Below are 25,779 nucleotides of genomic sequence, written 5' to 3'. Positions count from 1 at the left end.
CACTTTTCCACTTTCTGTTTCTACATGTCAGTGATACTGTGCCGTGCGGTATTTGCCTTTCTCTGTCTGGCTCATTTCAGTTAGCATGATGCCCTCCAGGTTCATCCATCTTGTTGCACATAGCAGGATTTCCTTCTTTTTAAAGGCTGAATAGTATTCCATTACACATAGATAAATAAAATCTCACATTATATATATGTATATATGTATGTGCGTATGTGAGAGAGATACATAGATATATGTAGATATAAAATGTGATTATATATACACACCTGTATATCTATTTCACATTTTCTTGATCTTTTCATTCATCCACAGACACTTAGATTGTTCCCATACCTTGGCTATTGTGAATAATGCTGCATTAAGTCCATATTTTTTACATTATATGTTGCAGAAAACAGTTTGGTCTTACATGCAAAAATGAAATATCTGATTAAAAAGTGACGTTCATTCTTCTTAAAATCCATGCGTTGAATCAATCCAGTGAGACTGTCAAAGGCAATCCAAGGAAATTTGGTGTTCAAATTAATTTATTGAAATTATTTAGTGGGCATGAAAATGAGAATTACCTTTTTCAGTGCACTGGAAGAAACATTCTGTTCATTGACTCAACACATTTTAATTGAGGGCATATTAGATGCTAAATGCTGTGTAGTTTAAAAAGATGTAGAGATGGATGTGCTGAACGGTCAGAGGATGTGGAAAGAGCGGACAGAGAACCGTGGAGGCCGTCACGGGCGTCCGGGTGAGTGTGAAGCAGCAGTAGGACACGTAAGATGACCAAAGCTTGAACCTTAGGCCCTGGAGGGTGCCACTTGCTTTGAGTATAATTAATAGTACTTTGGTTTGCATCAAGATATATAGTAGTTTAAACGTGACAAACATTTTTTAAAAGTGATCTGTTGTGATTGGACTTGTATTTCTAAATACAAAATGCTACAAGCATGCACTTAATTTTAGATTTCTGGAAGGTTATATCATAGTTTGAAACACTAGGACTAATGGTAAGTTTTCATTAAAGTACGTATTCCTTTAGTTTTAAGTTTGCTGGTTAGGTAACCATACCATGTGTCACTCCCAGTAATTTTCTTTCTTTCTGTTTTTTTCTTTCTTAAAGGGGAAAGAAAGGGAGAGGGAGCGGGGAGAGAATATGAATGAATCTGGGAATATGATAATGAATTTGAATGAGAGGCATGAGTATGGGAATATCTGTTTGGGATTTGAAAATTCTGCTGTAGCAGATACGTAATCATCTCACTTATTGTGGAGTTTGTGTGTGTATGTGTGAGGTGGGGTTAGCAGTTTGCACACTGTCTTTGATTTCTTTTCCTTTGGCAATTGTTAGATATAAAGTATCTGCATGTGGGATTGTTACAGAAATTAGAGATGATAGATGTAGACCATACAGTACAATGCCTGGCATATAATAGATAGTTGTTATTGTTCGTAAGGAATAAGTTACCCTTCATATAACGTGGGTGGTACAGTCAGATGATTTAAATAATGCCTTGAAACAATAGGTTTGAAACCAATATTCTTGGTAATTTTTATTACTAAGCTGTAGAGACATGGCATCTCTACAAAAATAATACAGGCCAATATCCAAACAGTAAATTGAATGCTAGATCATAAAAATACAGATGTCCATTATGTTTTGTGACCTAGTCTGGTTTGCTATTTTTGTATTAGTCTTAAGGAAAACAAGGCTCCAAAGCTCTGAAATATTGCAAACACACAGAATGGTACAGAAAACAAGTGTACCCTGCTGAAAATCTTTAATATTATGTACTCCTGCTGAAAATCTTTAATACTAGAATATATTCTGCAAACTTTGAAAAAAATCTAACACAAAGAGCCTTCTATGTTCCTTGAAGGAATTTGTTTCCCTTTGGGGGGAGGGGAGAAGGTCTGTGGGATAAGTTTATTTAATATGACATCAGTTGAATAAAGCCAGCTGTGAGTAATTATATTTGATATTTGATTTCCAGCTATTTTGTTGAACTATTATTGGCTCTCAAGGTATTTGGATATTAATTAAATGATGACTTATTGTGAAGGAGTCTTGTTTAATGTTGCCTCAAATAGAACATTTAAAATGGGCCACCTGGTGCAAAGTTTTAATTCTTTCCGGTGTAGCTGTTTTTTTTTGTTGTTTTTTTTTTGCAGGAGGCCTGGTTACATGTGAATTTCAGATATAGCTGTTATTTTAAAGTCAGTATATTTTTAACTCAGAGGAAAATGTAGGGCTCAGATCTGTTTCAGCAGTGATTTTCTCTGTATTATATATGTATACATGAATAGAATTAAATGTATCCGCTCTCTGTCTGAAGTTTTTCAAACTCAGGTTATCATCAGTGAAGAACTCATGTCAGGTTGAGTATAGAAGCAGGTATTTTGTTTTTGTTTTTTAGCATGTTGGCCATTGTACCGTCAAACTGCGTAAGCAGTGGATATTGTGGGAGATTTGAAAAAAGAAAATCACAGGGGATAAGAGAAAGCAGCCACAAACAAAAGAATTGAAGAAAGCGAGGTAAGAAATTGGTAGTAGGAGCTGGACAGTCGTGGGTTAGTCCTCCAGGGATGTCGGGAAAAGAGCAGAGGCCTGAACTGGAGGCCTTAGCAGCTCTGGCAGGAGGCACGTGGAGGTGGGTGTGTGCACAGGTCCAGGGTGCCCCCCGGAGGAGAGGCGCGTGCGTTGTGCAGGTAGCAGTGACCAGACGCGCCTTTGCCCCTCCTCCTGCATCGGGACCTCGGTGCCTCACGCTGTGAAGTGATCTGAGCCTCAGGACCAGCGTCACCCCAGCAGCTGGCCACGGGGCCTTCTGCTGCTCGGGTTCCAGAATCCAGCACTTCTAGACATTTCCTGGGGTCGAAGGCGAGTAGGAGGGAGGTACGAGATAGGGTCCCTCCCCGGGATACGGCCTTACCCAGTATTGGTCGTATTGCCCTGTTCCTGCAGGTGTTTCATGTGTATGTTGAAAAATACCAATGGTACAAATGAACGTATCTGGTCAGTTGCTTATGACTGAGAAGAGGGGAGGGGAGCGTGCAGCAGAGTGGCCCGAAAAGGCCTCCTGGAGGGTGTGAGTGGAGGTGCCCATCAGGATGGCGGGCAGGAGGCTGGGAGACAGAGCAGCCTCCAGTGGAGGCTGGGGCAGAGGAAGTGGGAGGAGGCTGGAGTGGGACCTCGGGGGCACCCAACCCGCTTGTGTGACAAGATGCAAATCGGCGATCCGGGAAAGTGTTCCCCTGGTGGAGGTGACAGCCTCTCTAAAGCTGTCCAGGGCCCCTTATTTTGTTTGTGTTATGCATGATAAAAGGGAAGAAAGCCCTGAAACTGCCCATGCCATTGGAAATAGAATGGAAAAAAAGAGTGACAGGAAGCTTCACGGGATTGAAAAAACTAATTAAATGTGTGAAAAAAGAGAAAAGAGCCGCTACAAGGAGCAACAACAAGTTGGAAGATAGCTTCTCAGGTTTTCACTGGAAGAGCTGGGCCGCTTGAACTTGTGGCAGAAGAGGAGAGATCAGATGTAGCTAGTCTTTGGGGGTGAATACGATGTGGATTTCAGCTACCATTTGAAGTGATGCTCCAGCAGCTTCAGAAGATAACCGATCGGGGGGTGACTGGTGGTTTGTAAGAGCAGTCAGGGTCGAGGGGTTACTTGTAAAGATGGGCTGAGAGCAGACACGGTTTCTCAGTGAAAGGAGCCGTATACAGGAGAGTGAGGTTCGAGGACCAGCCCGGTCCTGGAGTTGGGGAGATGCGTGCAGCCTGCAGAGCCCCTTGAGGGGCCCCGGGAGACCCAGGGGGAGGGGTGGGCAGTGCTGTCCCGCCCCTGACGTGTCATGCTCTCCTCCCTTTGCGGTCTTTCCTTCGGACTGCTTATCACTATCTAACACTTTCGATACTCTGCTTAGTCCCTTTGCTCCCACTGGACCCGCATGCCCACAGGTCAGGGGCTTTTGTCTGGTTTGTACACTGGTGAATCCCTAGCGTCTAGAACAGTGCTAGGCATGGGGTGGAACAGGCAATGCTAATTTGTTTGAAAGAGATCCTTGGTGATCTCTGAGAAAGGGATTTCAGCAAAGTGAAGGGCAAAGATCAGATTCTAAAAGGTTGTGTAATAACTGGATAGTTGAGAAAAGGGGTAAGAGGGATGAACCTCTCACTCCAGAACCTTGGCAGGGAAACAGAGCTGCTGCTGTGAGGACTTTGGAAGGTCAGGTGAAGGAGGGTCAGTGGGAAACCTCTGCGTTTCTAAGAAGAGAATTGGAGGGGGTGGGGAGAGCACAGTGTTGAGAGCTGAAAAATCTGGGGGTGTGGTTGATGCTTGTGTGATTCCGTACGGACGTTTGAACGGCTTACTCATTTCAGAAAAGACACAAGGGGTGGTGAAGCAGAAAAAGTATTCGTTCTGGGGTTTTTTTTTTTCCGTTCTTTTAAAATGTGTAAACATTTCATTTTCGCTCAGGGTGCTAATACTGACGGCAGGGTGGACATGAGTGTTTGGGGGTGTGATCAGTGCTACCAGACTGTTTCTGCGTTTCAGATTTGTGCACTCAGTGCTTCACTCACAAGGTAAAATTGGCCCCCTTGGGCAAGACCTGTATGCGTAGCTGGTGGAATCCCCAGCGGCATTATGAAGTAGGGGGTTTCAAAGGTTACATGTGGGTCACTTCAGTGACATCTAATAATTACCTTCCCGAATAAAACAATGCCTTGGGCCCAGAAGAATAAGAAATGTAACAGGTAGTCTTTATCTGCCATATAATTTAGGGTTAAGGAGGGGAAAATGATACACAGGGACAAGTAGTCTAATGTAGTAGATTTAGTTCCATAATTATCTAATGTTTGAGTTACTAATGTTTTCCACTCAAAATGAGGCTTAGCTGTAATGAAGTGAAATTTTAAAAAGGCAGGGATTAATATATCTAAATAATATCCTTAACATTTGTCACCTTTCCAAGTGACACAGTTCTTATGAAAACCCGTGCTGTTGCTCGGAACATTTTTAGACCATATCATGGTGGTGTTATTAGAGTTGCTTAGTGAACCCCACAGGGAAGGTACCTCTTTACTTCATGTAATTGTATTTTATTTTTGATCCCGCTGGAGCTTACATGGCCAACTCATTCCCTAGGCTTAGTTCTGGGTGAACGTTGGATGTTCTCAAAAGCCAAAGCTCTCAGAAATAACTGCTAGTGATAATATGCAAAAAGAATGTGTTTTCAGATATTCTGGTTTTAAAAAATTTTATTGAAGTATAGTTGATTTACAATGTGTTAAATAACTTCTGCTGTCCAGCAAAGTGATTCAGTTATACATATATGTATACATTCTTTTTCAAGTTGTTTTCCATTATGGTTTATCACACGATACTGAATATAGTTCCCTGTGCTATACAGTAGGACCTTGGTGTTTATCCATCCTGTATATAATAGTTTGCATCTGCTAATCCCAAACACCCAATCCATCCCTCCCCGTGGCAACCACAAGTCTGTTCTCTATGTCTGTGAGTCTGTTTCTGTTTCGTAGTTAAGTTCATTTGTGTCATAGTTTAGATTCCACCTATAAGTGATATCACATGGTATTTGTCTTTGTCTGACTTACTTCCCTTAGTATGATAATCTCTAGGTTCATCCATGTTGCTGCAAATGGCATTATTTTGCTCTTTTGTGGCTGAGTAATATTCCATTGTGTGAGTGTGTGTGTGAGTGTGAGTGAGTGTGAGCGAGTGTGAGTGTGTGTGTGTGTATATATGGCACATCTTCTTTATCCACTCATCTGTCGGTGGACATTTAGGTTGTTTCCATGTCTTGGCTATGGTGAATACTGTTGCTGTGCACACTGGGGTGCACGTATCTTTTTGGACTATAGTTTTGTCAGGCTATATGCCCAGTAGTGGGATTGCTGGGTCGTATGGTAGTTCTATTCTTAGTTTTCTGAGGACCCTCCGTACTGTTCTCCATAGTGGCTGCACCAATTTACATTCCCACCAACAGTGCAAGAGGGTCCCCTTTTCTCCACACCCTCTCTGGCATTTATTGTTTGTAGATTTTTTGATAATGGCCATTCTGACTGGTGTGAGGTGGTACCTCACTGTAGTTCTGATTTGCGTTTCTCTCGTGATTAGTGATGTTGAGCATCTTTTCATGTGCCTGTTGGCCACACAGATGTTCTTCAAGCATATGTAGCCTCTGCGGACGGTCAGCTGCTGGGAGTGACTGAGGATGGTGGTGCACGGCCTGTGACCAGAGAGGGAGCGGCTATGCCCCCGCCTCCCCTTCTCCTCTGCCTGGCTCGGTCCCAGTTCATCCTGTCGTTGACACTTGGCTCTGACAGTAGACTGGATGCAGGGCAGTGGGGGGCTCAGGCCCCCCGAGTTCAGCCTAGCCGGTGGTTCTGTCAAGCTGGGTTTCATCCCCAGAGGCGTGCAAATTTATTTGACTTTTTGTCAGAGGGCATTGCTGTATAATTTATCATTGAGCTGTAATAAATTTAAATAACTCAATAAAGATCTACTTTGGGAATGACACTGCTTTTTCTAGTGCTCAAAGGACTTGAAGGTAAATGCAGGGTCTAATCACATGTTCCTGTGCGTGGTAGGTACTCAGTGGCAAGTCGTGAAGGGTGAGGTTCATTAGTTCACTGTGTTTGTGTGAGGGTCCCGGGCCCCCAGGAGAATGTGTGTGATGTGGTGTAGATAAACCTTCTGATGAACAGCTGGCAGTGGTGATGGAGCGGTGGAGAGCATTTGTTGAGTTTGGGCATTAGAAAACTTGTTTTCTGATGCCTGTGGCTTACAACTGAGTTTCTATCTCACATTGTAGTCATCTGTGAGGGAGTTTATGGGTCCTAACAGATGGAGTGTCATTCTTTTTCCTTCTTGTTTCTTTGTTGATTATCTTTAAAAAAAATTTTTTTTTCAGAGTATAGTAGATTTACAATGTTGTGTTACCTTCAGGTGTACAGCAAAGTGAATCAGTTATACAGATACATGTATCTATTCTTTTTCATATTCTTTTCCGTTACGGTTTATCACAGAATATTGATATACCACAGTATATAGATACTGGTTTATCGCAGTAGAGTTCCCTGTGCTATACGCTAGGTTCTGATTAGTTATCTGTTTGCATATCGTAGTGTGTCTTTGAGGACCAGCATTTGGTTGAACTGTCTCCAGGACGGCGCCCGGCGCGGGGCTGTGTGCACAGCGAGTCTTCCATGCCTGGGCTTTCCCTGTGAGCCAGGGGAAGGGTAACGTCTAAACAAACAGATTTTGGGGCTCTTCTCTCCCCACATTCTCTGTTGAAATTTGGGACTCAATAGCAGTTGTCATTGGTATTAGGAAAAATACGAGCTGTGTTTAGGATTCTTTATTTTCGAGTCCAGCTGTTCGCTACTTCTTGCAGCACTGTGTTGTACTTTAAAACCCGAAATCGCCTAAGAAGACACAAAGGAAAAACTACAGTGCTGTTCCGAGTATGTCGCCTGGATGTCTCTGCAGCGTGGCCGGAGAATTCCTGATGCCTCCTTCGCCCTGTGGCACCCGACCGCCTGAGATTGCCATCGTTGTTGTTAAAAGTGGATGATAAATATGGTAGCTGGGGCTCAGAAGGTGCCTGCTCTTTGCCAAGGCTCTGTCCTCGGAGCTTTGTGAATCTTCCTTTAGATACCATCATCCTCTCCAGTTTGCAGGTGAGCAAACAGGCACAGAGAGGCTGAGTGGCTGCCGGGAGCGCAGAGCCAGGACTGGGGAGCCGAGGGTCCGAGGAGAGGTGCCCGCAGGGTGCACCCCCGTCGCCTGCCCTGCCCAGAGCATCTTGCTACATGTTCTGCAAATTCTCCATTCTATTCCAAGGCCCGGCATTCCACCAGAAGATTATAATGTTTAGAGATTTCTTTAAGAAAAATTATTGAAAAATCTCTTTTTGGGGGGAGGATCAAAATACCTAGTGTGCTTTTCTCCGGTAAGTTTTGAGAATGAGAGCTGGAAGTAAGAGGTGAATAGTTTGGGGAATTTGCGGTCACCCCTCATCCCCGCGTTAGCGGCAGGCTCACCTAAGTGGGTGCCCCAGGTTCTTAGGTTTCATCGAGTGAGACCCTTGACCCTCCTGACCACCGCTCAGAAATTGAGGTGCCGACATAATGTGGGCAATTACAACAGACTTCTTCTACTAATGATATTCGAACAATGAATTACCGTCACCTAGTATCAATATGGTTTCAAAGGATGACATTATAGAAGCAAAAAGAAGCGTGTGAAAGTGGCGATGATCCCCAAAGCTGAGCTCTTTAAGCTGAGCCCCTCTGGCTCGTCCAGAACCTCGTACAGCACCCTTGTTTTTTCACTTTGCCACATGCTAGAGAAGGCCTTCGTGTGGACCTACGTTTGGAACCCCTCCTCGAGGCTTCTTTGAAATTTGTCCTTTACCAGGAAAAGGAAATTTCACAGCTTCCTTTTCCTTCTTCCTGTGTGGATCCTCTGGTTCTGGGATGAAGTAGCTGATCAGCAAAGCCACCTCCCCTTTATCGCACTGGCCCTGGAGTGCCAGGCGTTCTGAGTTCTGAGCAGTTTAGGAAACGTGGGGCTGGGGGCCGCCTTCCCACCTTCCTTCTCATCCCCCTTCCGGCTGTGACGGCTCCCCCATCATAACCGACTTCACCGAGGGCTCTTTGTCTCCTCCTGATTTCTGGAGGGTCTTGGTATGATGCTCGAGGTCTCCGGGGATGTGTGTGTGTGTGTATGTGTGTGTGTGTGTGTGTGTGAGCATTGCTGTTTTGATGGCCAAAGGGTTCTTTGTTTTTTGTTTTTTTTGTGGTACACGGACCTCTCACTATTGTGGCCTCTCCCGTTGCGGAGCACAGGCTCTGGACGCGCAGGCTCAGCGGCCATGGCTCACGGGCCCAGCCGCTCCACGGCATGTGGGATCTTCCCGGACCGGGGCACGAACCTGTGTCCCCTGCATCGGCAGGCGGACTCTCAACCACTGCGCCACCAGGGAAGCCCGGCCAAAGGGCTCTTGATTTATGATATTTATTTATGAATGTGATGGAGTCCAGTGTATAGATCAAATATACACATCCACAAATTTAAGCTGTCAGACGCACGTGGTACATCCTGTATAGTCGGGGGCAGTAGGACAGCTATAAGGTAATGATGTTAGATGTTAACTTCCAAGGAGAGTTTGAAACATGATTGAAAGGTAGGATGCTTCAGAAACTACCACCTGCTGTGCTTTCCAGTGGAGCACTTGATTAGAATTATTTATTTATGGACAGATCTGAAAGAGACCAATTTCGAACAGTATCTAAAATGTCTTTAGCGTTTAGTTCGTTTCTGATGAACATAGTTGGAAGGCTTTCATTGATTAGGTAGAACATTCGCATGTGCTTCTCCTGTCCGCTTGAGAAATAAAAAAAGTTTGAGAATCAGTAATGCTCTTGGTGGTTGACTCCTCGGTAAAACATTCAAGATGGGAAAAACATATGTCAAATTATTTTTGTCTTTTGTCCTAGAAAAATAGCAGCAATGCCGTTTTCTATATTTAAAACCTGCTTTCATACGGGAGTGCTTCCTTTCTGCCAAGAGGCTGTGGACAGCCCGTGTCCTCAGTGACCTGCTCTGCTTTGCTTCTGTTACGCCAGGACTGTGCGAACCCAGTCCTGCAGGGATGCTCAGGCTGGCACAGTGAATGGTTCCGAATGCACACCTTTCAAGGAGCCTCTGCAGTTAGGTGGTCTTTGGAACTGGGGGCGTCCTGAGGGTAGTTCTGCAGCCCTGGGCCCTTGTTGCCCAGGTTTTCGGTGGGCTCTGCCCCCTCCACCCATCCGCACCCGCTCGGTTCCTGCAGGGCTTAACCCGAGCCAGACCATCCCTGGGGAACGAGTGCCACACTGGGCGCAAGGTTGTAACTGTGTCCTTAGAGGAGAACTGGGTGGAAGGGGCATGTTTGGCTTTTTTTTTTTTTTCTTTTTTTTAAACTGAAAGGGAAGATGGTCCAGGAATCATTTTATCCTAGTTGGGGGTGGAGGTGGGGCGGAAGGTGTGTGTGTGTGTGTGTGTGTGTGTGTGCGTGTGTGTGTGCACATGTGTGTATGTATACAGCTGATTGACCTTTCCGGTTGTACTTAATCAGATGTTTAAATGTTAACTTAAAATGTGCTCATTCACTGCCTGCTCACTTATTCACGGAGAACAAAAACCAGACTGGCATTCAGTTCACGGCAAATCATTTTCTAGTGCGTTCATCTGTGTCCGTGCAATTCAAATTTGACTACACGTTTTGCAGTCTGAGGGATTAAAATAAAGTAGATACTTCGCAGTGAAGATCTGTTGTGACGTTTGTTCCCGCTGCCAGACAGATGTGGATTCGGGGGAGGTGTCAGCTTGGTCGTGGGCATTGTTCTGAAGTGGAAATACACATACTGACCCTTGAAAACAGGAATTGTGGACTGATTTAGACACTTGATATTTTTCTTATTTGTCCGCCCGATGAGTTTTTAGTTACAATGAAATTGTTGATTTTTTTCTAATGAGAAATTTTAACCTTCACAGACCAAACTTACTTGCTCTTTTCCCCTCGGACACGGCGGTGAGTGCAAGGGCGTAACGTGTGTCTCGGCTGCTAAACAGAACGCTGCCCATTTAGGAGCATAAGAGCTGCCACCGGATGGCTGCTGTTGCTGAATCATTTAACTCTCACGTTTTCTTCAGTGAGGGTGAGGATTACGTGCGATACGTCCTCTGCTCCTTAGAATGTAGGAAGTACTCCTCTGCCTCTGCAGCTCATCTCCCCTGTAGTGTGAGGCTCCTGGGCTCCCTGCTGCCAGCTAGAAACAGAGGAGGCGTGGCAGGCAGCCTGTGCTCTGCTTAACCCCTAGGTCTGTTTTGTAATTTTCATGGCTAATTCAAGAGGTACTTACCTTATAATTATCCCTGTCTCAAGTTTAGGAACTGTTCAAACACTCTCTTTCTTAAAGATATAGGAACATCTGAGGAAATTTTGGACAAACAATAGCTTGAACCTGTATGTTTTACTCCTGGGATTCCTCATCCACGTGTCTTGTAAGGATGCAGCGCTCAAGAGCCTGGGGCTGAAGGAAGGTATCCAGACTGAGTCTAGATGACCAGTAATATAATCACCAGGTTTTCCTGCGGTTTTTGTTTTTTTAACATTTTTATTTTTCTGCATTTTGATATGTGCATTTGAATGAAATCAAAGCTCTGGGGGACTGTCTTCCTTTCGGGTATAAATTAGTAAGCTCAGAAACAGCCTTCATATGATTTAGGGTTGAAATTGCTGTTTAAGAACAAACTTAAGAGTTTTACTGAATCACTTTGCTGTACAGCAGAAACTAAAACACAACATGGTAAATCAACTATACGCCAATAAAAACTTAAGAAAAAAACTTTATTTTTACGACAGTTTTAGATATACAGAAAAACTGAGAGGATAGTACAGAGAGTTCTCGTATGTCCTCCACACAGTTTTTCCTATTATTAATATTTTACAAGGATGGTACACTTGTCACATTTAATAAACTGATACTGACACGTCAAAAAAAAAAAGTTTTACTGAAAGTCATGCACTCCACCATGGATTTTTCCTTACATTTCCCTGAACTATGTGATGATGTAATTTCCTGGGGTGTGAGGCAAGAGGGCCCCAGACAGCTCAGCAGTGGAGTGATTGGACATCTTTGTTTTAAACGCTCTGGTTCTTTCCCAGGGTGTGTAGGGTTGAGGGCGGTACCCGGTTTAAAATAAGATTTCTCCCTGCTCGGGATGGTAGAAATGAAGTGACTTTAATGGGAGTGTTGGTGGGCCCGTTTCCTGTCCCCCGTCCCCTTTCATTAGGAGCGGAGGAGAAAGGACGGTCGTGGTCTCTGAGCCACCCTCAGGGATGCTGTAAAGGTCCAGTCTCCTACTTACACGTGCACGAGCAGTGGGCGTGCCTTGTGAGACCCAGGCCTAGAGGGACCACCGGTCCGCTCTGCCGCCTGGTGGCCGTGTGCACGCTTGCCTCAGTCTGTCCGGGTACCGGGGCTGAGAACACCTTTCCCTGTTGCAGAGATGAGAAAGAGGTGTGAAAGAAAGCAGTGACTTTGGGGTGTCTGTTCTCTGACCGAGGAGATAACAGGTGCCCCCCGGAAGGTAAAACAGCTGCACAGAGGGCACGTGGGGTGCCCGTGCGGGTTTGCAGCCCGGGAGGCTGTGACGGCTCAGGAGGGAGGTCCCTGCAGGCAGGGGGTTTGAGGGGCTTTGTGTTGGGCTGCACCACGCGCTGCCGGCCGCGTGCATGGAAGGGGTGCGAGGGTCGGTGACGGGGGGCTCTCCTGGGAAGCCAGCCAGGGGAGCCCTGGAGGCAGGCGGCGACAAGCTTCAGAAGTGCGAGCAGGTCTGCGCTCTGCGGGCGGCTGGCACCCCCCCTCCGGTCCCACCGGATGTAAAAGCTGGATTGATACAGCAGGCCATCCAGGGGCCCTTGACATGTTTCATGAATAATTCACTTGACTTTTTTTTTTTTTTTTGGATAGAGATACATATGAAAAGGATGCAGTGATTTATACAAAATCTGATGTATATAAATTTCAGGGATATTTAAAATTTTGTAATTCTTGGCGTTCCTGTGTGCCTGTCTGCAGATCTCATAGGTAAGGAAATCAGCTACCCCACTTTTCAGGGGTCTGTATGTGCCGTGTGTCGTTATGAAACTGTATGTCATTTTGGTGACACAGCCCAGCCAAGCAGGTGGAGTCATGCTGGTGTGCGGACAGAGTCTCGGTAGCACGTGCAGGGTCTCACATTGGGCAGCAGTGGGGAGGACGGCCTGGACTCTGCTCCATTTGACATCAGCGCTCATGTTCTTTCCACTCTCTGTCCGAGGATGGCTTTTACGTGTTTCAGCGTAAAGAAGTATGGCCTCTCCCAGGTAAAACTTTTCAGCTTACCCCCATGTCGGTAGACACAGCAAAGTGTGCAGACCTCTCCCCCTTCTGACCCTCCCCCGTGCGCCGTGGCCTTGAGCTCGAGCCTTGGATAGTCTAGCTTTTAACCTCCTTGTTAATATCGTTCAGAACTAACTCTCATTCCTTGCTAGTGGTCCCTGGCCAGGAAGGCTGCGGTACCTTCTTGTCTTGACGAGGGAGAGCAGTTGGCTCAGTAGCGTGCTTCCTGGTCCCGGCGGGGCAGGCAGGGCGCCCAGGTCCCTCACCGCGTGGGCCTCCATAGGCTGCAAGCTCTAGCGCGGGCTTGGCCTTCGCTTCTTTTATGTGATTGAGATACAGTGTTTTTTTTTGTTTTTTTTTTTTTGGTGCGCAGGCCTCTCACTGCTGTGGCCTCTCCCCTTCCGGAGCACAGGCTCCGGACGCGCAGGCCCAGTGGCCATGGCTCACGGGCCCAGCCGCTCCGCGGCATGTGGGATCCTCCCGGACCGGGGCACGAACCCGTGTGCCCTGCATCGGCAGGCGGACTCCCAACCACTGCGCCACCAGGGAAGCCTGAGATACAGTCTTTTTAAAGGAATCAACCGTACTTGTTTTTTGTTTTAAAAAATTGGTAACCGGAAGGTTGTACCTTTGACCACCTCGCTTCTGGTTATAGTTCAAACATGTAGCTCCATAATGTGAAACGAAACTCACTTTAAAGGAAAAGGATATATTCCTTCTCACAGTGCAGTGCAAAATATGCGTCTGTGGAGGGTGGGGGGGGGAGGGTGCGTCTCCTCTTTCAGCGCTTCAAAGATCGTGTTAAAATAGACCGTAAGTTGTTAGCCAATCCCCATGCTGCTAAGCTAGGAAATTAAAACCTGGTTTTCGGTGAATTGTAAGTCTGCTCTGAAGCCGATTATACCCTGAGTGAGCCTCTAAGGAGGTGCTGGAGAATGTGCCCAAGATGTAGGAGCTGTGCCTGGCTTCTTTCGGTTGAGCCTGGGCTGTGTTTACACGCTCTGGGCAAGATGGTCCTTTAGGTCGTGAACAGTCACTCTCGCAAACGACTTAGAGGATGCTTTTGGGTTTCGATACCATTGTTTACATTTGGGACTAAAAAAAAAAAAGTCTTTTTCATGGAAAACTGCCTTCCAATTGACCGGTCAGTGTTCTTGTCTGCTGGGCTACAGTGGTTTTATGACTTTTCTCTGCCTTCAAATAACATCTATTTTTAAAAAAGGATGTCCTTTCTAGAAAAGGCCTATTGTTCTGAAAAACGCTGCTTCCTGGTTAAAGCAATCTGTTCCTGTTTGTATCCAGGACTAGAGAATTGGGGGGGGGGCGGGAAATAGCTTATATTTTTTGAGGGCCCTTTAAAATAGTAATAGATGGGTTTTATTTGTCCTGGGAGGTGCGGTGGGGAGGTTTGCAAATTGTTTGCAGATCATGGTTTCTGGACAGAAGTGACACAGTTTGTTGCTTTAGGTGATGTAGTGCTGTAGCATTTTTTTTTTTTTCCTATAGTCAAGTTTGTTGAAACATAACTTCACTCTGAATGTCTCATTTGTGTAGAGAGAAAAAAAAAAGAACCCAAGAGCGTAAGTCCCTGAAGGGCATGCATTTCCCTGTTCCCCTTACGAGGAAGCTTGCTCTGAGATGCTGCCCATGCGGCAGATACCGGGTTGGTTTGAGCAGCAGCACTCCTCAGCACCCACCCTTGTGCCTTTTTGGTCCCTTGCTGGGTGAAGGCCGTTCCTTACCAGCTCCTAGGTTATTTTAACAAAGGCCGACCACAAAGGGGAGATGAGGGTTGAAACCTCCATGTGGAAAGTGGAGGAAGCGTGAGGGGCGAGCTCGCAGGGGCCAGGCAGCTCCCGGCAGAGCCTCTGTCCCCGGGTCTCCTTCCTCGCGTCCCCGGTGTATTTCATTTCTGAAATCTCCTACCACCTAGAGGTTTGTTTGGACTGTGGAAATGCAGATGCTGACCAACAGGTCCCCGGGGAGATGCGGCAAAGCCCTAGGGATCACTCACGTTTGTGTTCACATCATCTCCCTTTAGCTTCTAGACCAAGGCAGGGCGCCCAGAGTGACGGCATGATGCGAGGTCGCTGGACACCTGGGGAGAGGGTAGAAAAAAATTGATAAGAAGATTCAAAAGGCCATATTTGCCTATTTCAAAATACCGCCCAATCCACCTTGCCCCTAGGAAAGAAGAAAACGTGTGTTCCTTTTTGCCTTCCAGTGTCGTTCACGTCACCTGCAATCCCTCATCACTGGTAAACCTGCTATTTGGCCACCAGGCTCTGTGTTGCAGGGAAGTGTGGCTACACGGCCGGCCTTCCTTTAGTTTGCAATCTCCCCGGCTCATCTCTGCTCAGTTGTCTTTCATCCCTTGGAGTCTGAGAGCAGAGATTTCCCGATGCCTTTTTCCTAAGCTTTCCTACTTACCCAAACCTGTGCTGGTCCCAAGTGAAACATTGCATGGACTTGTTTGTTGCCTGCCGTCTAGATGTCAGTTTCTCACTGTTCCTTCTGTTAGTTACAAAGAAGAGATCTCAGGTTGAGGTGGAATATATTTGTAAAGTCGTCTAATTCCAGCTAGATGAACCAGCCTTCAGCGTGAAGGCTTCGTGTTAGAATAATGACGTCTGCGCCTCGAGTTTCCAGGCTCCTCGTGGCATAGACCAGGTAAAAGTTTCCTTTGAGATGACTTCTTCTAAGAGTAATAGAGAAACTCTGGACGTAATCGTTGAGTTCATTGAAGAAGCTCATGGTCTGGCCACACATCTAAAATACGCAGCACAGTTGCACCAGATTCTTTGGTTCTGTATTGCTTGACAGACACGTGTTTAAACTTACTCTGCCCCCAAACATCAGGATTATGTGCGGTGCAGGTGTTTTATTTATGCAACTACACACAGACAGAAGGACAAACTGCATTTTAAATTGGCTCCTGCAGTAATGGTGTAACGCACACGCTCAGTGCATATTACAGGCCCTGAAACAGCTTCCTGACCTGTCACTTATGTCAGCGCCGTATTGGTAAGGGCACGCAGTGGTCCTGCACGTTTTTATGAACTAATAAACAGCCGTATGGAATCTGCAGGTTTTAGTTACGCATATTGTCTTAAGATGAAGAAATAATGGTAGTAGTTATTGTTCATAGATAGATTCTGTGTAATCATGCAGGTTATGCATTCATACTCAAAGTTGCTAAGTTTATGGGTGCAGTGCTGACACTCGTAATGGGCGTGACATCATAACTTATCCAGGAAGGTGCCCTCGTCCGACTAGGAAACCCCATAACGTTAGAGAGCGACAGACGAATGAAGTGCTGCAGCATCAAGGAACGCGCCTCTTTACTTGGCTTCTGCTTTGCCGGCTTGAAGGAGAAGACACTCGGTTACGTCCAGGCCTGTTGTCTTTGAAGGGTTAGGGCTGTTCTTTTGCTCCACTCTGACTCGAATCTTCCAGATTCTTGTTCCTTGCAGGTTTCTTTCAGACTTCTGCCTTCCCCAGCTTTCGAAAACCCCTATTTCTTTCTACTCCTTTCCTAAATAGACATTTTTGGTCAGTGTAAATGTTATATTTGCCCGATGAAGGTTAATGAACATAATCGTCTTGTCTGCTTGCTTAGATGGAAGTACTGCGGGCCTTGGGCAGCTTGTAAGGGGCTGATTGGTATTTCAGTGAAAAAAGTGTGAGACTTTCGTGTTAGATTCAGATGATAAGCTCTTCAGAAATGGGAGGGTGGCCTTCTGTACTATGTAAGGACTGCAGTAGCACATCTTTGTAATACCTAAAAGAGAATGTGAACCTTAGCGTTATTCAGAAGGACTTTCTGTTATAAGTATTAAAGAAAACTCATTAATTAGGACCTTTTTGTTGGCTTTCCCTACCTGCAAATAGAATATTAAGACGGGGGTACGACTGCGTCTAAAGAAGGGATTTATTAGCTTTAGGAATGCACTCTGGTAACTGGATGGCGGGGAAGGTTTCGTTTTAGCTTTCTTATTTGTATTGCATTTTTAGGTCTAGACTTAGATTTCAATCTATAAATAGCTTTTAAAAGACTTACGGGAAATAACAAAACTACAGATGAATAAAATTAAAGTCCATCAGCTTATTTGAAAGTTGACCATTAGAGGGCGACACTTTAAACTTCTAGTATTAATAAATTTTAAATTGGGACAATTGAGAATTATAAATGAGGTATTTTTTTCCTCTTAACACATCATAATATTGTTTTAAGGTGTACAATACTATATTTTAGGCTGAAAACCTTCTTGGAATCCTCTTAGGAAGGTTTTGAATTCCTTACCTAGTTATTCTGTGAGCCACTGTCCGTTCCCTGTGCCCTTGATACCTGAAATCTAAGTGCACACATAGTGTGAACTATTCTCAAAGGTATCCCTAAGGTTGCAGAAATTTTTTCTTAATCAAAAGAGAAGATTAAATTTAACCAGAGTAGCGCAAGATTTGTACACTGAGAAGTAGAGAACATAGTTGAAAGGAATTAAGGAACACCTAATTCAATGGAAAAACATCCCATGTCACAGATTGGGAGACTTGATACTGTTACGATGGCTGTACTACCTGAACTGATCATCAGATTCAGTGCAACCCTTATTAAAACCCCAGCTGGCTTTTCTGCAGAGATGCACAAGCTGATTCTAAAATTCAAATGTGAACACAAGGCACGCAGAAAAGTAGAATAAGGTTGGAACACTCACAGTTTCTGATTTCACACTTGCTCCAAAGCTGCATAAGTGAGACAGTGGTCGTGGAACGAGGATGGACATACAGACCAATGGAATAGATCTGAGTCCAGAAATGAACACTGGCATTTATGGTCAGCTGATTTTCAGCAAGGGCACCAGTGCAATTCACTGGGGAAACAATAGTATTTTTAACAAAGGGTGATGGGATAACTGGATATCTGCACGCAAAAGAGTGAACTTGGACCCTTACCCTACTGAATATGAAAGTAATTAAAAATGGATTGTAGACTTACACGTAAGAGCTAAAGCTGTGGAAGAAGAAGCTCTTAGAAGCAAATATATTAATGAATTGTTGTGACCTTGGATTAGATCATGGTTTCTTAAATGTGACTCTAAAAGCATACGCAGAAAAGAAAAAGTAGGTAAACTGGACTTCATCAAAATTAAGAACTTTGTGCTTCAAAGGGCACCATCCAAGTGAAATGACTGGCCACAGAAAGGGAGAAAATATTTACTGATAATGTACCTGGTAAGGGTCTTCTATCCAGAGTACATAAAGAATTCTTAAAATGCAATAATAAAGATACATAACCCAACTAAAAAATGAACAGCAACTGACAAAGGATTCATCTCCAAAATATACAAGCAGCTCATGCAGCTCAATATCAAAAAAACAAACAGCCCAATCCAAAAATGGGCAGAAGACCTAAACATACGTTTCTCCAAAGAAGATATACGGATAGCCAACAGACACGTGAAAAAATACTCAACATCACTAATCATTAGAGAAATGCAAATCAAAACTACAGTGAGGTATCACCTCACAGCGGTCAGAATGGCCATCATTCAAAAGTCTACAAACAGTAAATGCTGGAGAGGGTGCGGAGAAAAGGGAACCCTCTTGCACTGTTGGTGGGAATGTAAATTGGTGCAGCCACTATGGAGAACAGTATAGAGGTTCCTTAAAAAACTAAAAATAGGACTACCGTATGGCCCAGCAATCCCACTACTGGGCATATACCCGGAGAAAACCATAATTCAAAAAGGGACATGTACGACAGCGTTCATTGCAGCCCTATTTACAATAGCCAGGACATGGAAGCAACATAAGTGTCCATTGATGGATGAATGGATGAAGAAGATGTGGCACATATATACAATGGAATATTACTCAGACATAAAAAGAAACGAAATTGAGTTATTGGTAGTGAGGTGGATGGACCTAGAGTCTGTCATACAGAGTGAAGTAAGTCAGAAGGAGAAAAATACTGTATGCTAACATATATATGGAATCTAAAAAAAAAAAAAAGATTCTGAAGAACCTAGGGGCAGGACAGGAATAAAGACACAGACATGGAAAATGGACTTGAGGACACGGGGAGGGGGAAGGGTAAGCTGGGACGAAGTGAGAGAGTGTCATGGACATATATACACTACCAAATGTAAAATAAATAGCTAGTGGGAAGCAGCTGCATAGCACAGGGAGATCAGCTGGGTGCTTTGTGACCACCTAGAGGGGTGGGAGAGGGAGGGTGGAGGGAGACGCAAGAGGGACGGGATATGGAGATATATGTATACATACAGCTGATTCACTTTGTTATACAGCAGAAACTAACACAACATTGTAAAGCAATTATACTCCAATAAAGATGTTAAGAAAAGAAAGAATAAATAACCCCGGGGGAAAAGAAAAGTGAACAAAGAATTGAATAGGTATTTACCCAAACATGTACGAATGGCCAATAAGCACATGAAAAATGGTCAGCACCCTTGGTCATTAGTGAAATGCAAATCAACACCTTCAAACACACCTGGGAAGGCTAAAATAAAAAAGACAGACGTTAGTGTTGACAAGGATGTATGTGGAGAAATTAGAGTCCTTAGACCTTGCCGATAGGATTATAAATGATGTAGCCACTTAGGTAAACAGTTCGGCAGTTCCTTGAAAAGCTAAACACAGAGTTACCATGCAAATGAGCAGTTCTACTCGCAGGTATACATATACCCATCAGGACTGAAGACGGGTGTGCAAACAAAAACGTACGCATGAGAATTCACAAGAGCATTATTCGTACCGGCCGTAAAGTAGGAAGAACCCAAATGTCCGTCAGTGGATGAGCGGATAAACTGTGGCATCTCTCTATAATGGAGTACTATTCGGTGATGCAAAGGAACGTCTCGTTACCTGCTGCAGCCTAGATGAACCCTGAAGCTATTAGGCCAGGAGAAAGAAGGCGGTCACAAAAGGTCATGTGTTTCCCTTGTGAGATTCCATTTACACGAAATGTCCAGCGTAGGCAAATCCATAGACACAAAGCAGATTAACAGTTGCCAGGAGCTGGGGGAAGGGAGGATGGGGAGTGAATGCTACAGGGTGCGGGGTTGTCTTTTGGGTGGTAAAAATGTTCAGGAATTACGGTGGTGATGGACGAACACAAACCACGGAATTATTCACAAGTGATAAATCTTGAGTTCTGGCGAGTCCGGCAGCGCTGGGCCCACTCACAGCGGCTCATCTCTAGGAGGAGGGGGCAGCCCGGGTGGAGCCAGGGGCCAGGGAGGGTCATGCCCACTTCCTGGATTGGGTCCTGTGCACAGTGCGGCTGTGGCCCCCTGCAAGAAAAAAAGAAAAGAAAATCATGTGTGAATTATATCTCAGTAGAGCTATTATTTTAAAAGGGTAATTTTACAAAGTTCTTAAAATACATTTGTTTTACATTTTGGCTAAGATTTGGGGGAAGAGTAAATGTAGATTTGTATTCTTGAGATCAGAAACTGCTAGATACTCACTGGAGTCTTTCTTTTTAAGTTTGTTTTTTTTAATATTTGGCTGCATTGGGTCTTTGTTCCAGCTCGTGGACTTTCTCCATTTGCGGCGGGCGGGGACTACTCTTCCTTGTGGTGCGCGGGCTTCTCACTGCGGTGGCTTCTCTTGTTTCGGAACACAGGCTCTAGGCGCGTGGGCTTCAGTAGTTGTGGCACTCGGGCTCAGTAGTTGTGGCTCGTGGGTTCTAGAGCGCAGGCTCAGTAGTTGTGGCTCACGGGCTTCGTTGCTCCGTGGCATGTGGGATCTTCCCGGACCAGGGCTTGAACCCATGTCCCCTGCATTGGCAGGCAGATTCTTAACCACTGCGCCACCAGGGATGCCCCCTCATTGGAGTCTTAAAATACTAACTTTTGTACATCCAAAACTTATATAATATTGTACATCAACTATACCTTAATTTAAAAAAAAATACTAATTCCCTGCTGGCTTGCATATAAATGAATATAAACAGGATTTTGAATTTTGACCTGTTCTAAACGTTCATGAATAACTATGAATCTTTTTTCTATGTATTGTAATATGATCTGGAAAAGCAAGGCATGTCTCTTTTTCTAAAAGAGAATATTCAAATTTAAATATTTCTGCCTATAAGAAATGTCATTTGGTAAGAATAGAAAACAATTGAATTCATGCTCATTTTTAAGTGTAGGCATGAAATAACATGCATTAATTTTATATTGACTACGAAAATCATTTAATGATGGAAGTGGTAAATATTTATACTTTAAAATTAAAACTTTACATTTGATATTTTGATGTAAAAGCTGGGAAATAGGTGATAACAATTTATGAGGAATTTATTTTTGTAAATTTGAGCCAATTTAGTTTATATTTTAATGGCCTTTCTATGTATCCCAAAGGCAGTTGTGACGCATGACATTTTGTGCAGTCCAGCATTTCTCTGAATAATGTAATTTTTGATGTCTAAACGCTTGTATTTAAAAAAAAAGCTATTTTAAATTTGGTCTGTTAATATAATGCCTTATTTTAGAAGCCCCTTTTCCCGACAAGTTTAATAATTTCTGTCCTCTTTTTCAAACAGGATCTGGAAATCGTGTATTCCTATTTGCATGGTATGGAAGCCTTATCCAACCTGAGGGAGCACCAGCTTAGGTAAGGCATTTTAATATGAATAACAGTAGCATGCTTGGATTTTATGTGATTATTTATTATTGTTTAGAAGTAGGATTAAAGATGACTTACTTGTGAAAGCTCTGCCTCATCTGGCCTTGTAAGTTTTACATCCATATAATAATTTCCGACGTTTCTGCCGTAGTGATCACCTCTCTGCTTCCCGTCCCTCTCCCTGCCCTCCCCACCTGAAGTAATAAACACCACTTGGTGAATACACCGAAGGAGCATTATTTGCCATCCTGGCAAATAAAAATCTGCTTCCTAGCGCTCAGCTACATAAGAAACCAGAATGTGTTTAACTGTTCCAAGAATGATTCAGTTCACTGTTTTAGTATGTTCTAGGTCTTTATATATAACATATTTATTGCATTAAGTTGACTGCCCTTTTCTGGGAAATTCAGTTTATACCATAGTTGTTTTTTATATAGTCCATTCATATAAAAATCTTACCACTTCTCTTGTGCAGTGATACAGCAACCTTATTTATGGTTATCTGGGCTTACATTAAAAGATCAGAAACATCTTGTATAATCCAGTGATTAACTGGAATAGAAAATAAAGGACCTTAGGAAGATGCATTACATATAAACGCCAACTAGGACGTTATGGGAAAGTTTTGTTGTCTCCAGCTACTTTTGATACCAGCAGTTTTTAATTATGAAAGGAATACGTTTTCTGTGTATTTCCCCTTTACTCTTTAAACACTAGTTAATTTGTGAGCATGTCAATTTCATATTTAGTTGTTAATTGAAAAAAGTGTCAAGAGGATTGAATACTTCTAAAATTGAATTTGTAATGAAAATGATTTAAATTAAAGTTTTATTAGAAAGAGCAAAACCATTGGGAATTTGGAAGATGGCTCAAATTAAAGCAAGGATAATTTCTAAAGTATGTAAATTTCATTTTATGTTTTTTGATGACAGCTATCCTAGGAAAAAATTATAGTGCCAATTGTCTGTTTAATTGAATGCAGTTAACCTGCAAACGCAAATGAATTAATTAATATGAAAATATAAATGTCACATTGCCATATGCATATGACTACACATGGATAATATTTCAATAATATTCAGATATATCAATTATATAATGTGTGTCTATAGTATATGTAGTTATAAAATTACTTAGGTAATAGTAATTTGGTGCAATAGAAAAAGGAAAATTTTAATACATCTTATGAATATTTTTAAGATTACGAAAGTAGAGGTAATACAATAAAGCCCCGTACACCCACTAACCATTTTCTGCTATTTCACAAGTAAATTTTGGTTAGAAACAACTGACAACTTCAACAGTGTAGCTTAGCAGACTCAGACCTTAAAGAAGTCTATTTTGGAGACTATTCAACTTTGTTGGCATGAACTTACAAGGAGTCACCTTTAAGATGTGTCTCTTGTTCTGCTTGTGTCAAAAAGTCGTTTGTTTCTCATATTTATGCAAGACATCAACTAACTTGAGTCCTTTTGTAGAAGAAGATCAGGATAGCAGAATGAATTAATAGCAAGAAAAGAAGCACAGATAAACTCGATGACTTGGATAAACTGCTTTGTAATAACTACCCTTTCTGGGAAAAGTACGTCTTGTCTTAATTTAGAGAAGTTATTTCCTTTGAATTTTATAAATAAAATTTTACCCCTGGGATTAATAGAGAAGAGTTAAGACTTCCACACAATACAGTTATCCAATTTTAGCAAAAAAAAAAAGCTCTTCCTCAGGGTTGTCCAGGTCTGTTTATTGAGTGCTGGGCAGTGGAACACTGGTCTCCTAGGAAGGAGGGGAGGCTTTCCACTGTGGGAGCCTCACTTTGTGCACCGTGGGGCTGTCCGTATGCAAGCAGTGCGTTGATCCTGAGCAGTTGGTGACGTGCAGTTAATTGGCTGTGTTGCTGTAAGATCACACACTCTATACAATGGAAAGGTTTCCAGGTCCTCACTGACATACTGTACGTCTTTTCCACACAGCATTATTTTTCTAAGGTTTACTCCCTTCATACAGGTGGGTCAGAAGCAGCATATTTGCAGAGGGGAGGAGGAAGGTCCAGTGGGAGTGGAGGCCAAGAATCTGTAAAGAGCAGAGTGACTGGGGCCACTCAGTGCGGGAAGCAAGAGACTGCTGAGTTATGTGTGTGTGTGTGTTTATACGTGTATACATACTACATATATATAGTATAACATATGTGTGGTTATGTGTGTGTATACATATATACACACTATATATATAGTATATATATGTTGTGTGTATATGTATATACACACACTACATATATAGTATAACATATGGTTATATGTGTATATACATATATATACACACTACATATGTATATATACTATAACTTATATATGGTTATGTGTGTGTACATATATACACACTACATATATACAGTATAACATATATGGTTATGTGTGTACATATACATACACACTACGTATATATAGTATAACATATATATGGTTGTGCGTGTATACATATATATACACACTACATATATATAGTATAACATATATGGTTATATGTGTATACATATATACATACTACATATATATAGTATAATATATATGGTTATATGTATGTGTGTATACATGTATATATATGTACACTACCTATATACAGTATAACATATATATGGTTATATGTATGTGAGTTTGTATACATGTATATTCTTTAGCATTATGGATGAGCGTAATTATTATTATACAGGCAGTTTTAGACCTTAAGGAACAACTAAAATCTGGCTAGTATGTTCTTTAGGAATTCAGGGAAGATCAGTATGCTTTTGATGAAACATTCCTTAACAATGTTTAAAGAAAAAAAAGCATTTTGGTACTGTTTCCATTTATTTAGAACATTGTCCTATAGACAATTTTATCGTGATTTTCTCGTGGCGCTAGGTTAGTTCTTTTATGCAGTCAGCAGTTATCCATTGCAGTCCTACTACCTGCTAGACATCCAGGCAGGCCATGAAGAAACAGCAGTGAGCTAGACCAAGCCCCTGCTGTTCCTAGTGGGGCAGACAGGATTTAGATGTGAGCATGTCGGACATGGTAAGAATGGACGCTCGGCTGCTTTGACTTTGTGGCTGAAAGGAGGGAACACTTGGGTTGGCTCAGCTGTGCGGAGAGCCCTGCAGTGCCTTTGGGCCCCCGATGCCCACGGTGGGAACAGGCAGGGGCCGTGGGAGAGTAACTATAGGATGCTAAGTGTAGTCAGCAGCGCAGGGCTGCGTATTCAAGGATAGGAGTTTGGATTTTCATGTAAAGGCAGTGGAGATTAAGAGCAGGTGTGACATAGAAGCCCGCACACCGCAAGGAAGAAAGATCCCGCGTGCTGTGACTAAGACCCTATGCAGCCAACATAAATAGATAGATAAATAAATAAGTAAATAAATTTTAAAAAGAGCAGGTGCGAGGTGATGTGACGTCATGTCTGGAGAATGGACAACAGGTGTGCAGAACGGACTCAGAATCTACCTGTGTGGTCCTGGTAGGAGATGACAGTGGGATGGTGGCTGAGACTGGGTTTTCACCGGCAGGTGGTGAACGTGGTCTGCCTGGGAGGGTGGATTTTGGAAACAGGACGTGGCGGAAAGATGGGATTTGAAGGAGAGGGAGGAGAGTCAAGGATGGCGACTCCAAGGTTTTGGCCTAGACGATTGGGTTCTGACTGTGGGAGAGCAGATTTGGGGGGAAGAAATCTAAGAGCTGTTGGACATTTTGAACATGGAGCGGTTATTCCACCGAGTAGGCATTTGGATGCGTGGTGTCACGGTGAGAGGTTAGGTGTGGGGCATGGCTTTGGAGCATCAGCTTACGGATTACATTAAAAATCACAGACTGGGGCTTCCCTGGTGGCGCAGTGGTTGAGAGTCCGCCTGCCAATGCAGGGGACACGGGTTCGTGCCCCTGTCCGGGAGGATCCCACATGCCGTGGAGCAGCTGGGCCCGTGAGCCATGGCCGCTGAGCCTGCGCGTCCGGAGCCTGTGCTCCACAACGGAAGAGGCCACAGCAGTGAGAGGCCCACGTACCGCAAAAAAAAAAAAAAAAAAAAAAAAAAAAAAATCATAGACTGGATGAGGTTACATGGTGCAGAGGAGAAGAGGGCGGACAGCCCCTGGAGGCGATGCATTTCGAGTCAGGTAGAGGAGTGAGAGGGGCAGAGA

General features: G+C 43.6%; 1 protein-coding gene across 3 annotated transcripts in view; it reads left to right on the top strand.

The window, feature by feature from the left end:
- The window catches only part of RAPGEF2 (Rap guanine nucleotide exchange factor 2), a 243,974-nt gene that overhangs the window by 58,313 nt on the left and 159,882 nt on the right, over nt 1–25,779 (top strand). For all 3 annotated transcript variants that reach the window (XM_070045623.1, XM_030865726.3, XM_030865725.3), the window contains exon 2: nt 21,531–21,601. In XM_070045623.1, the coding sequence (XP_069901724.1) occupies nt 21,531–21,601 (71 nt within the window). The remainder of the gene's footprint in view (nt 1–21,530; nt 21,602–25,779) is intronic.

The sequence above is a fragment of the Globicephala melas genome, chromosome 5, assembly GCF_963455315.2.
Source record: "Globicephala melas chromosome 5, mGloMel1.2, whole genome shotgun sequence".
NCBI lineage: Eukaryota > Metazoa > Chordata > Mammalia > Artiodactyla > Delphinidae > Globicephala > Globicephala melas.
Note: the sequence above shows the minus strand (reverse complement) of the source record. Positions and strands in the feature narration are given on the sequence as shown.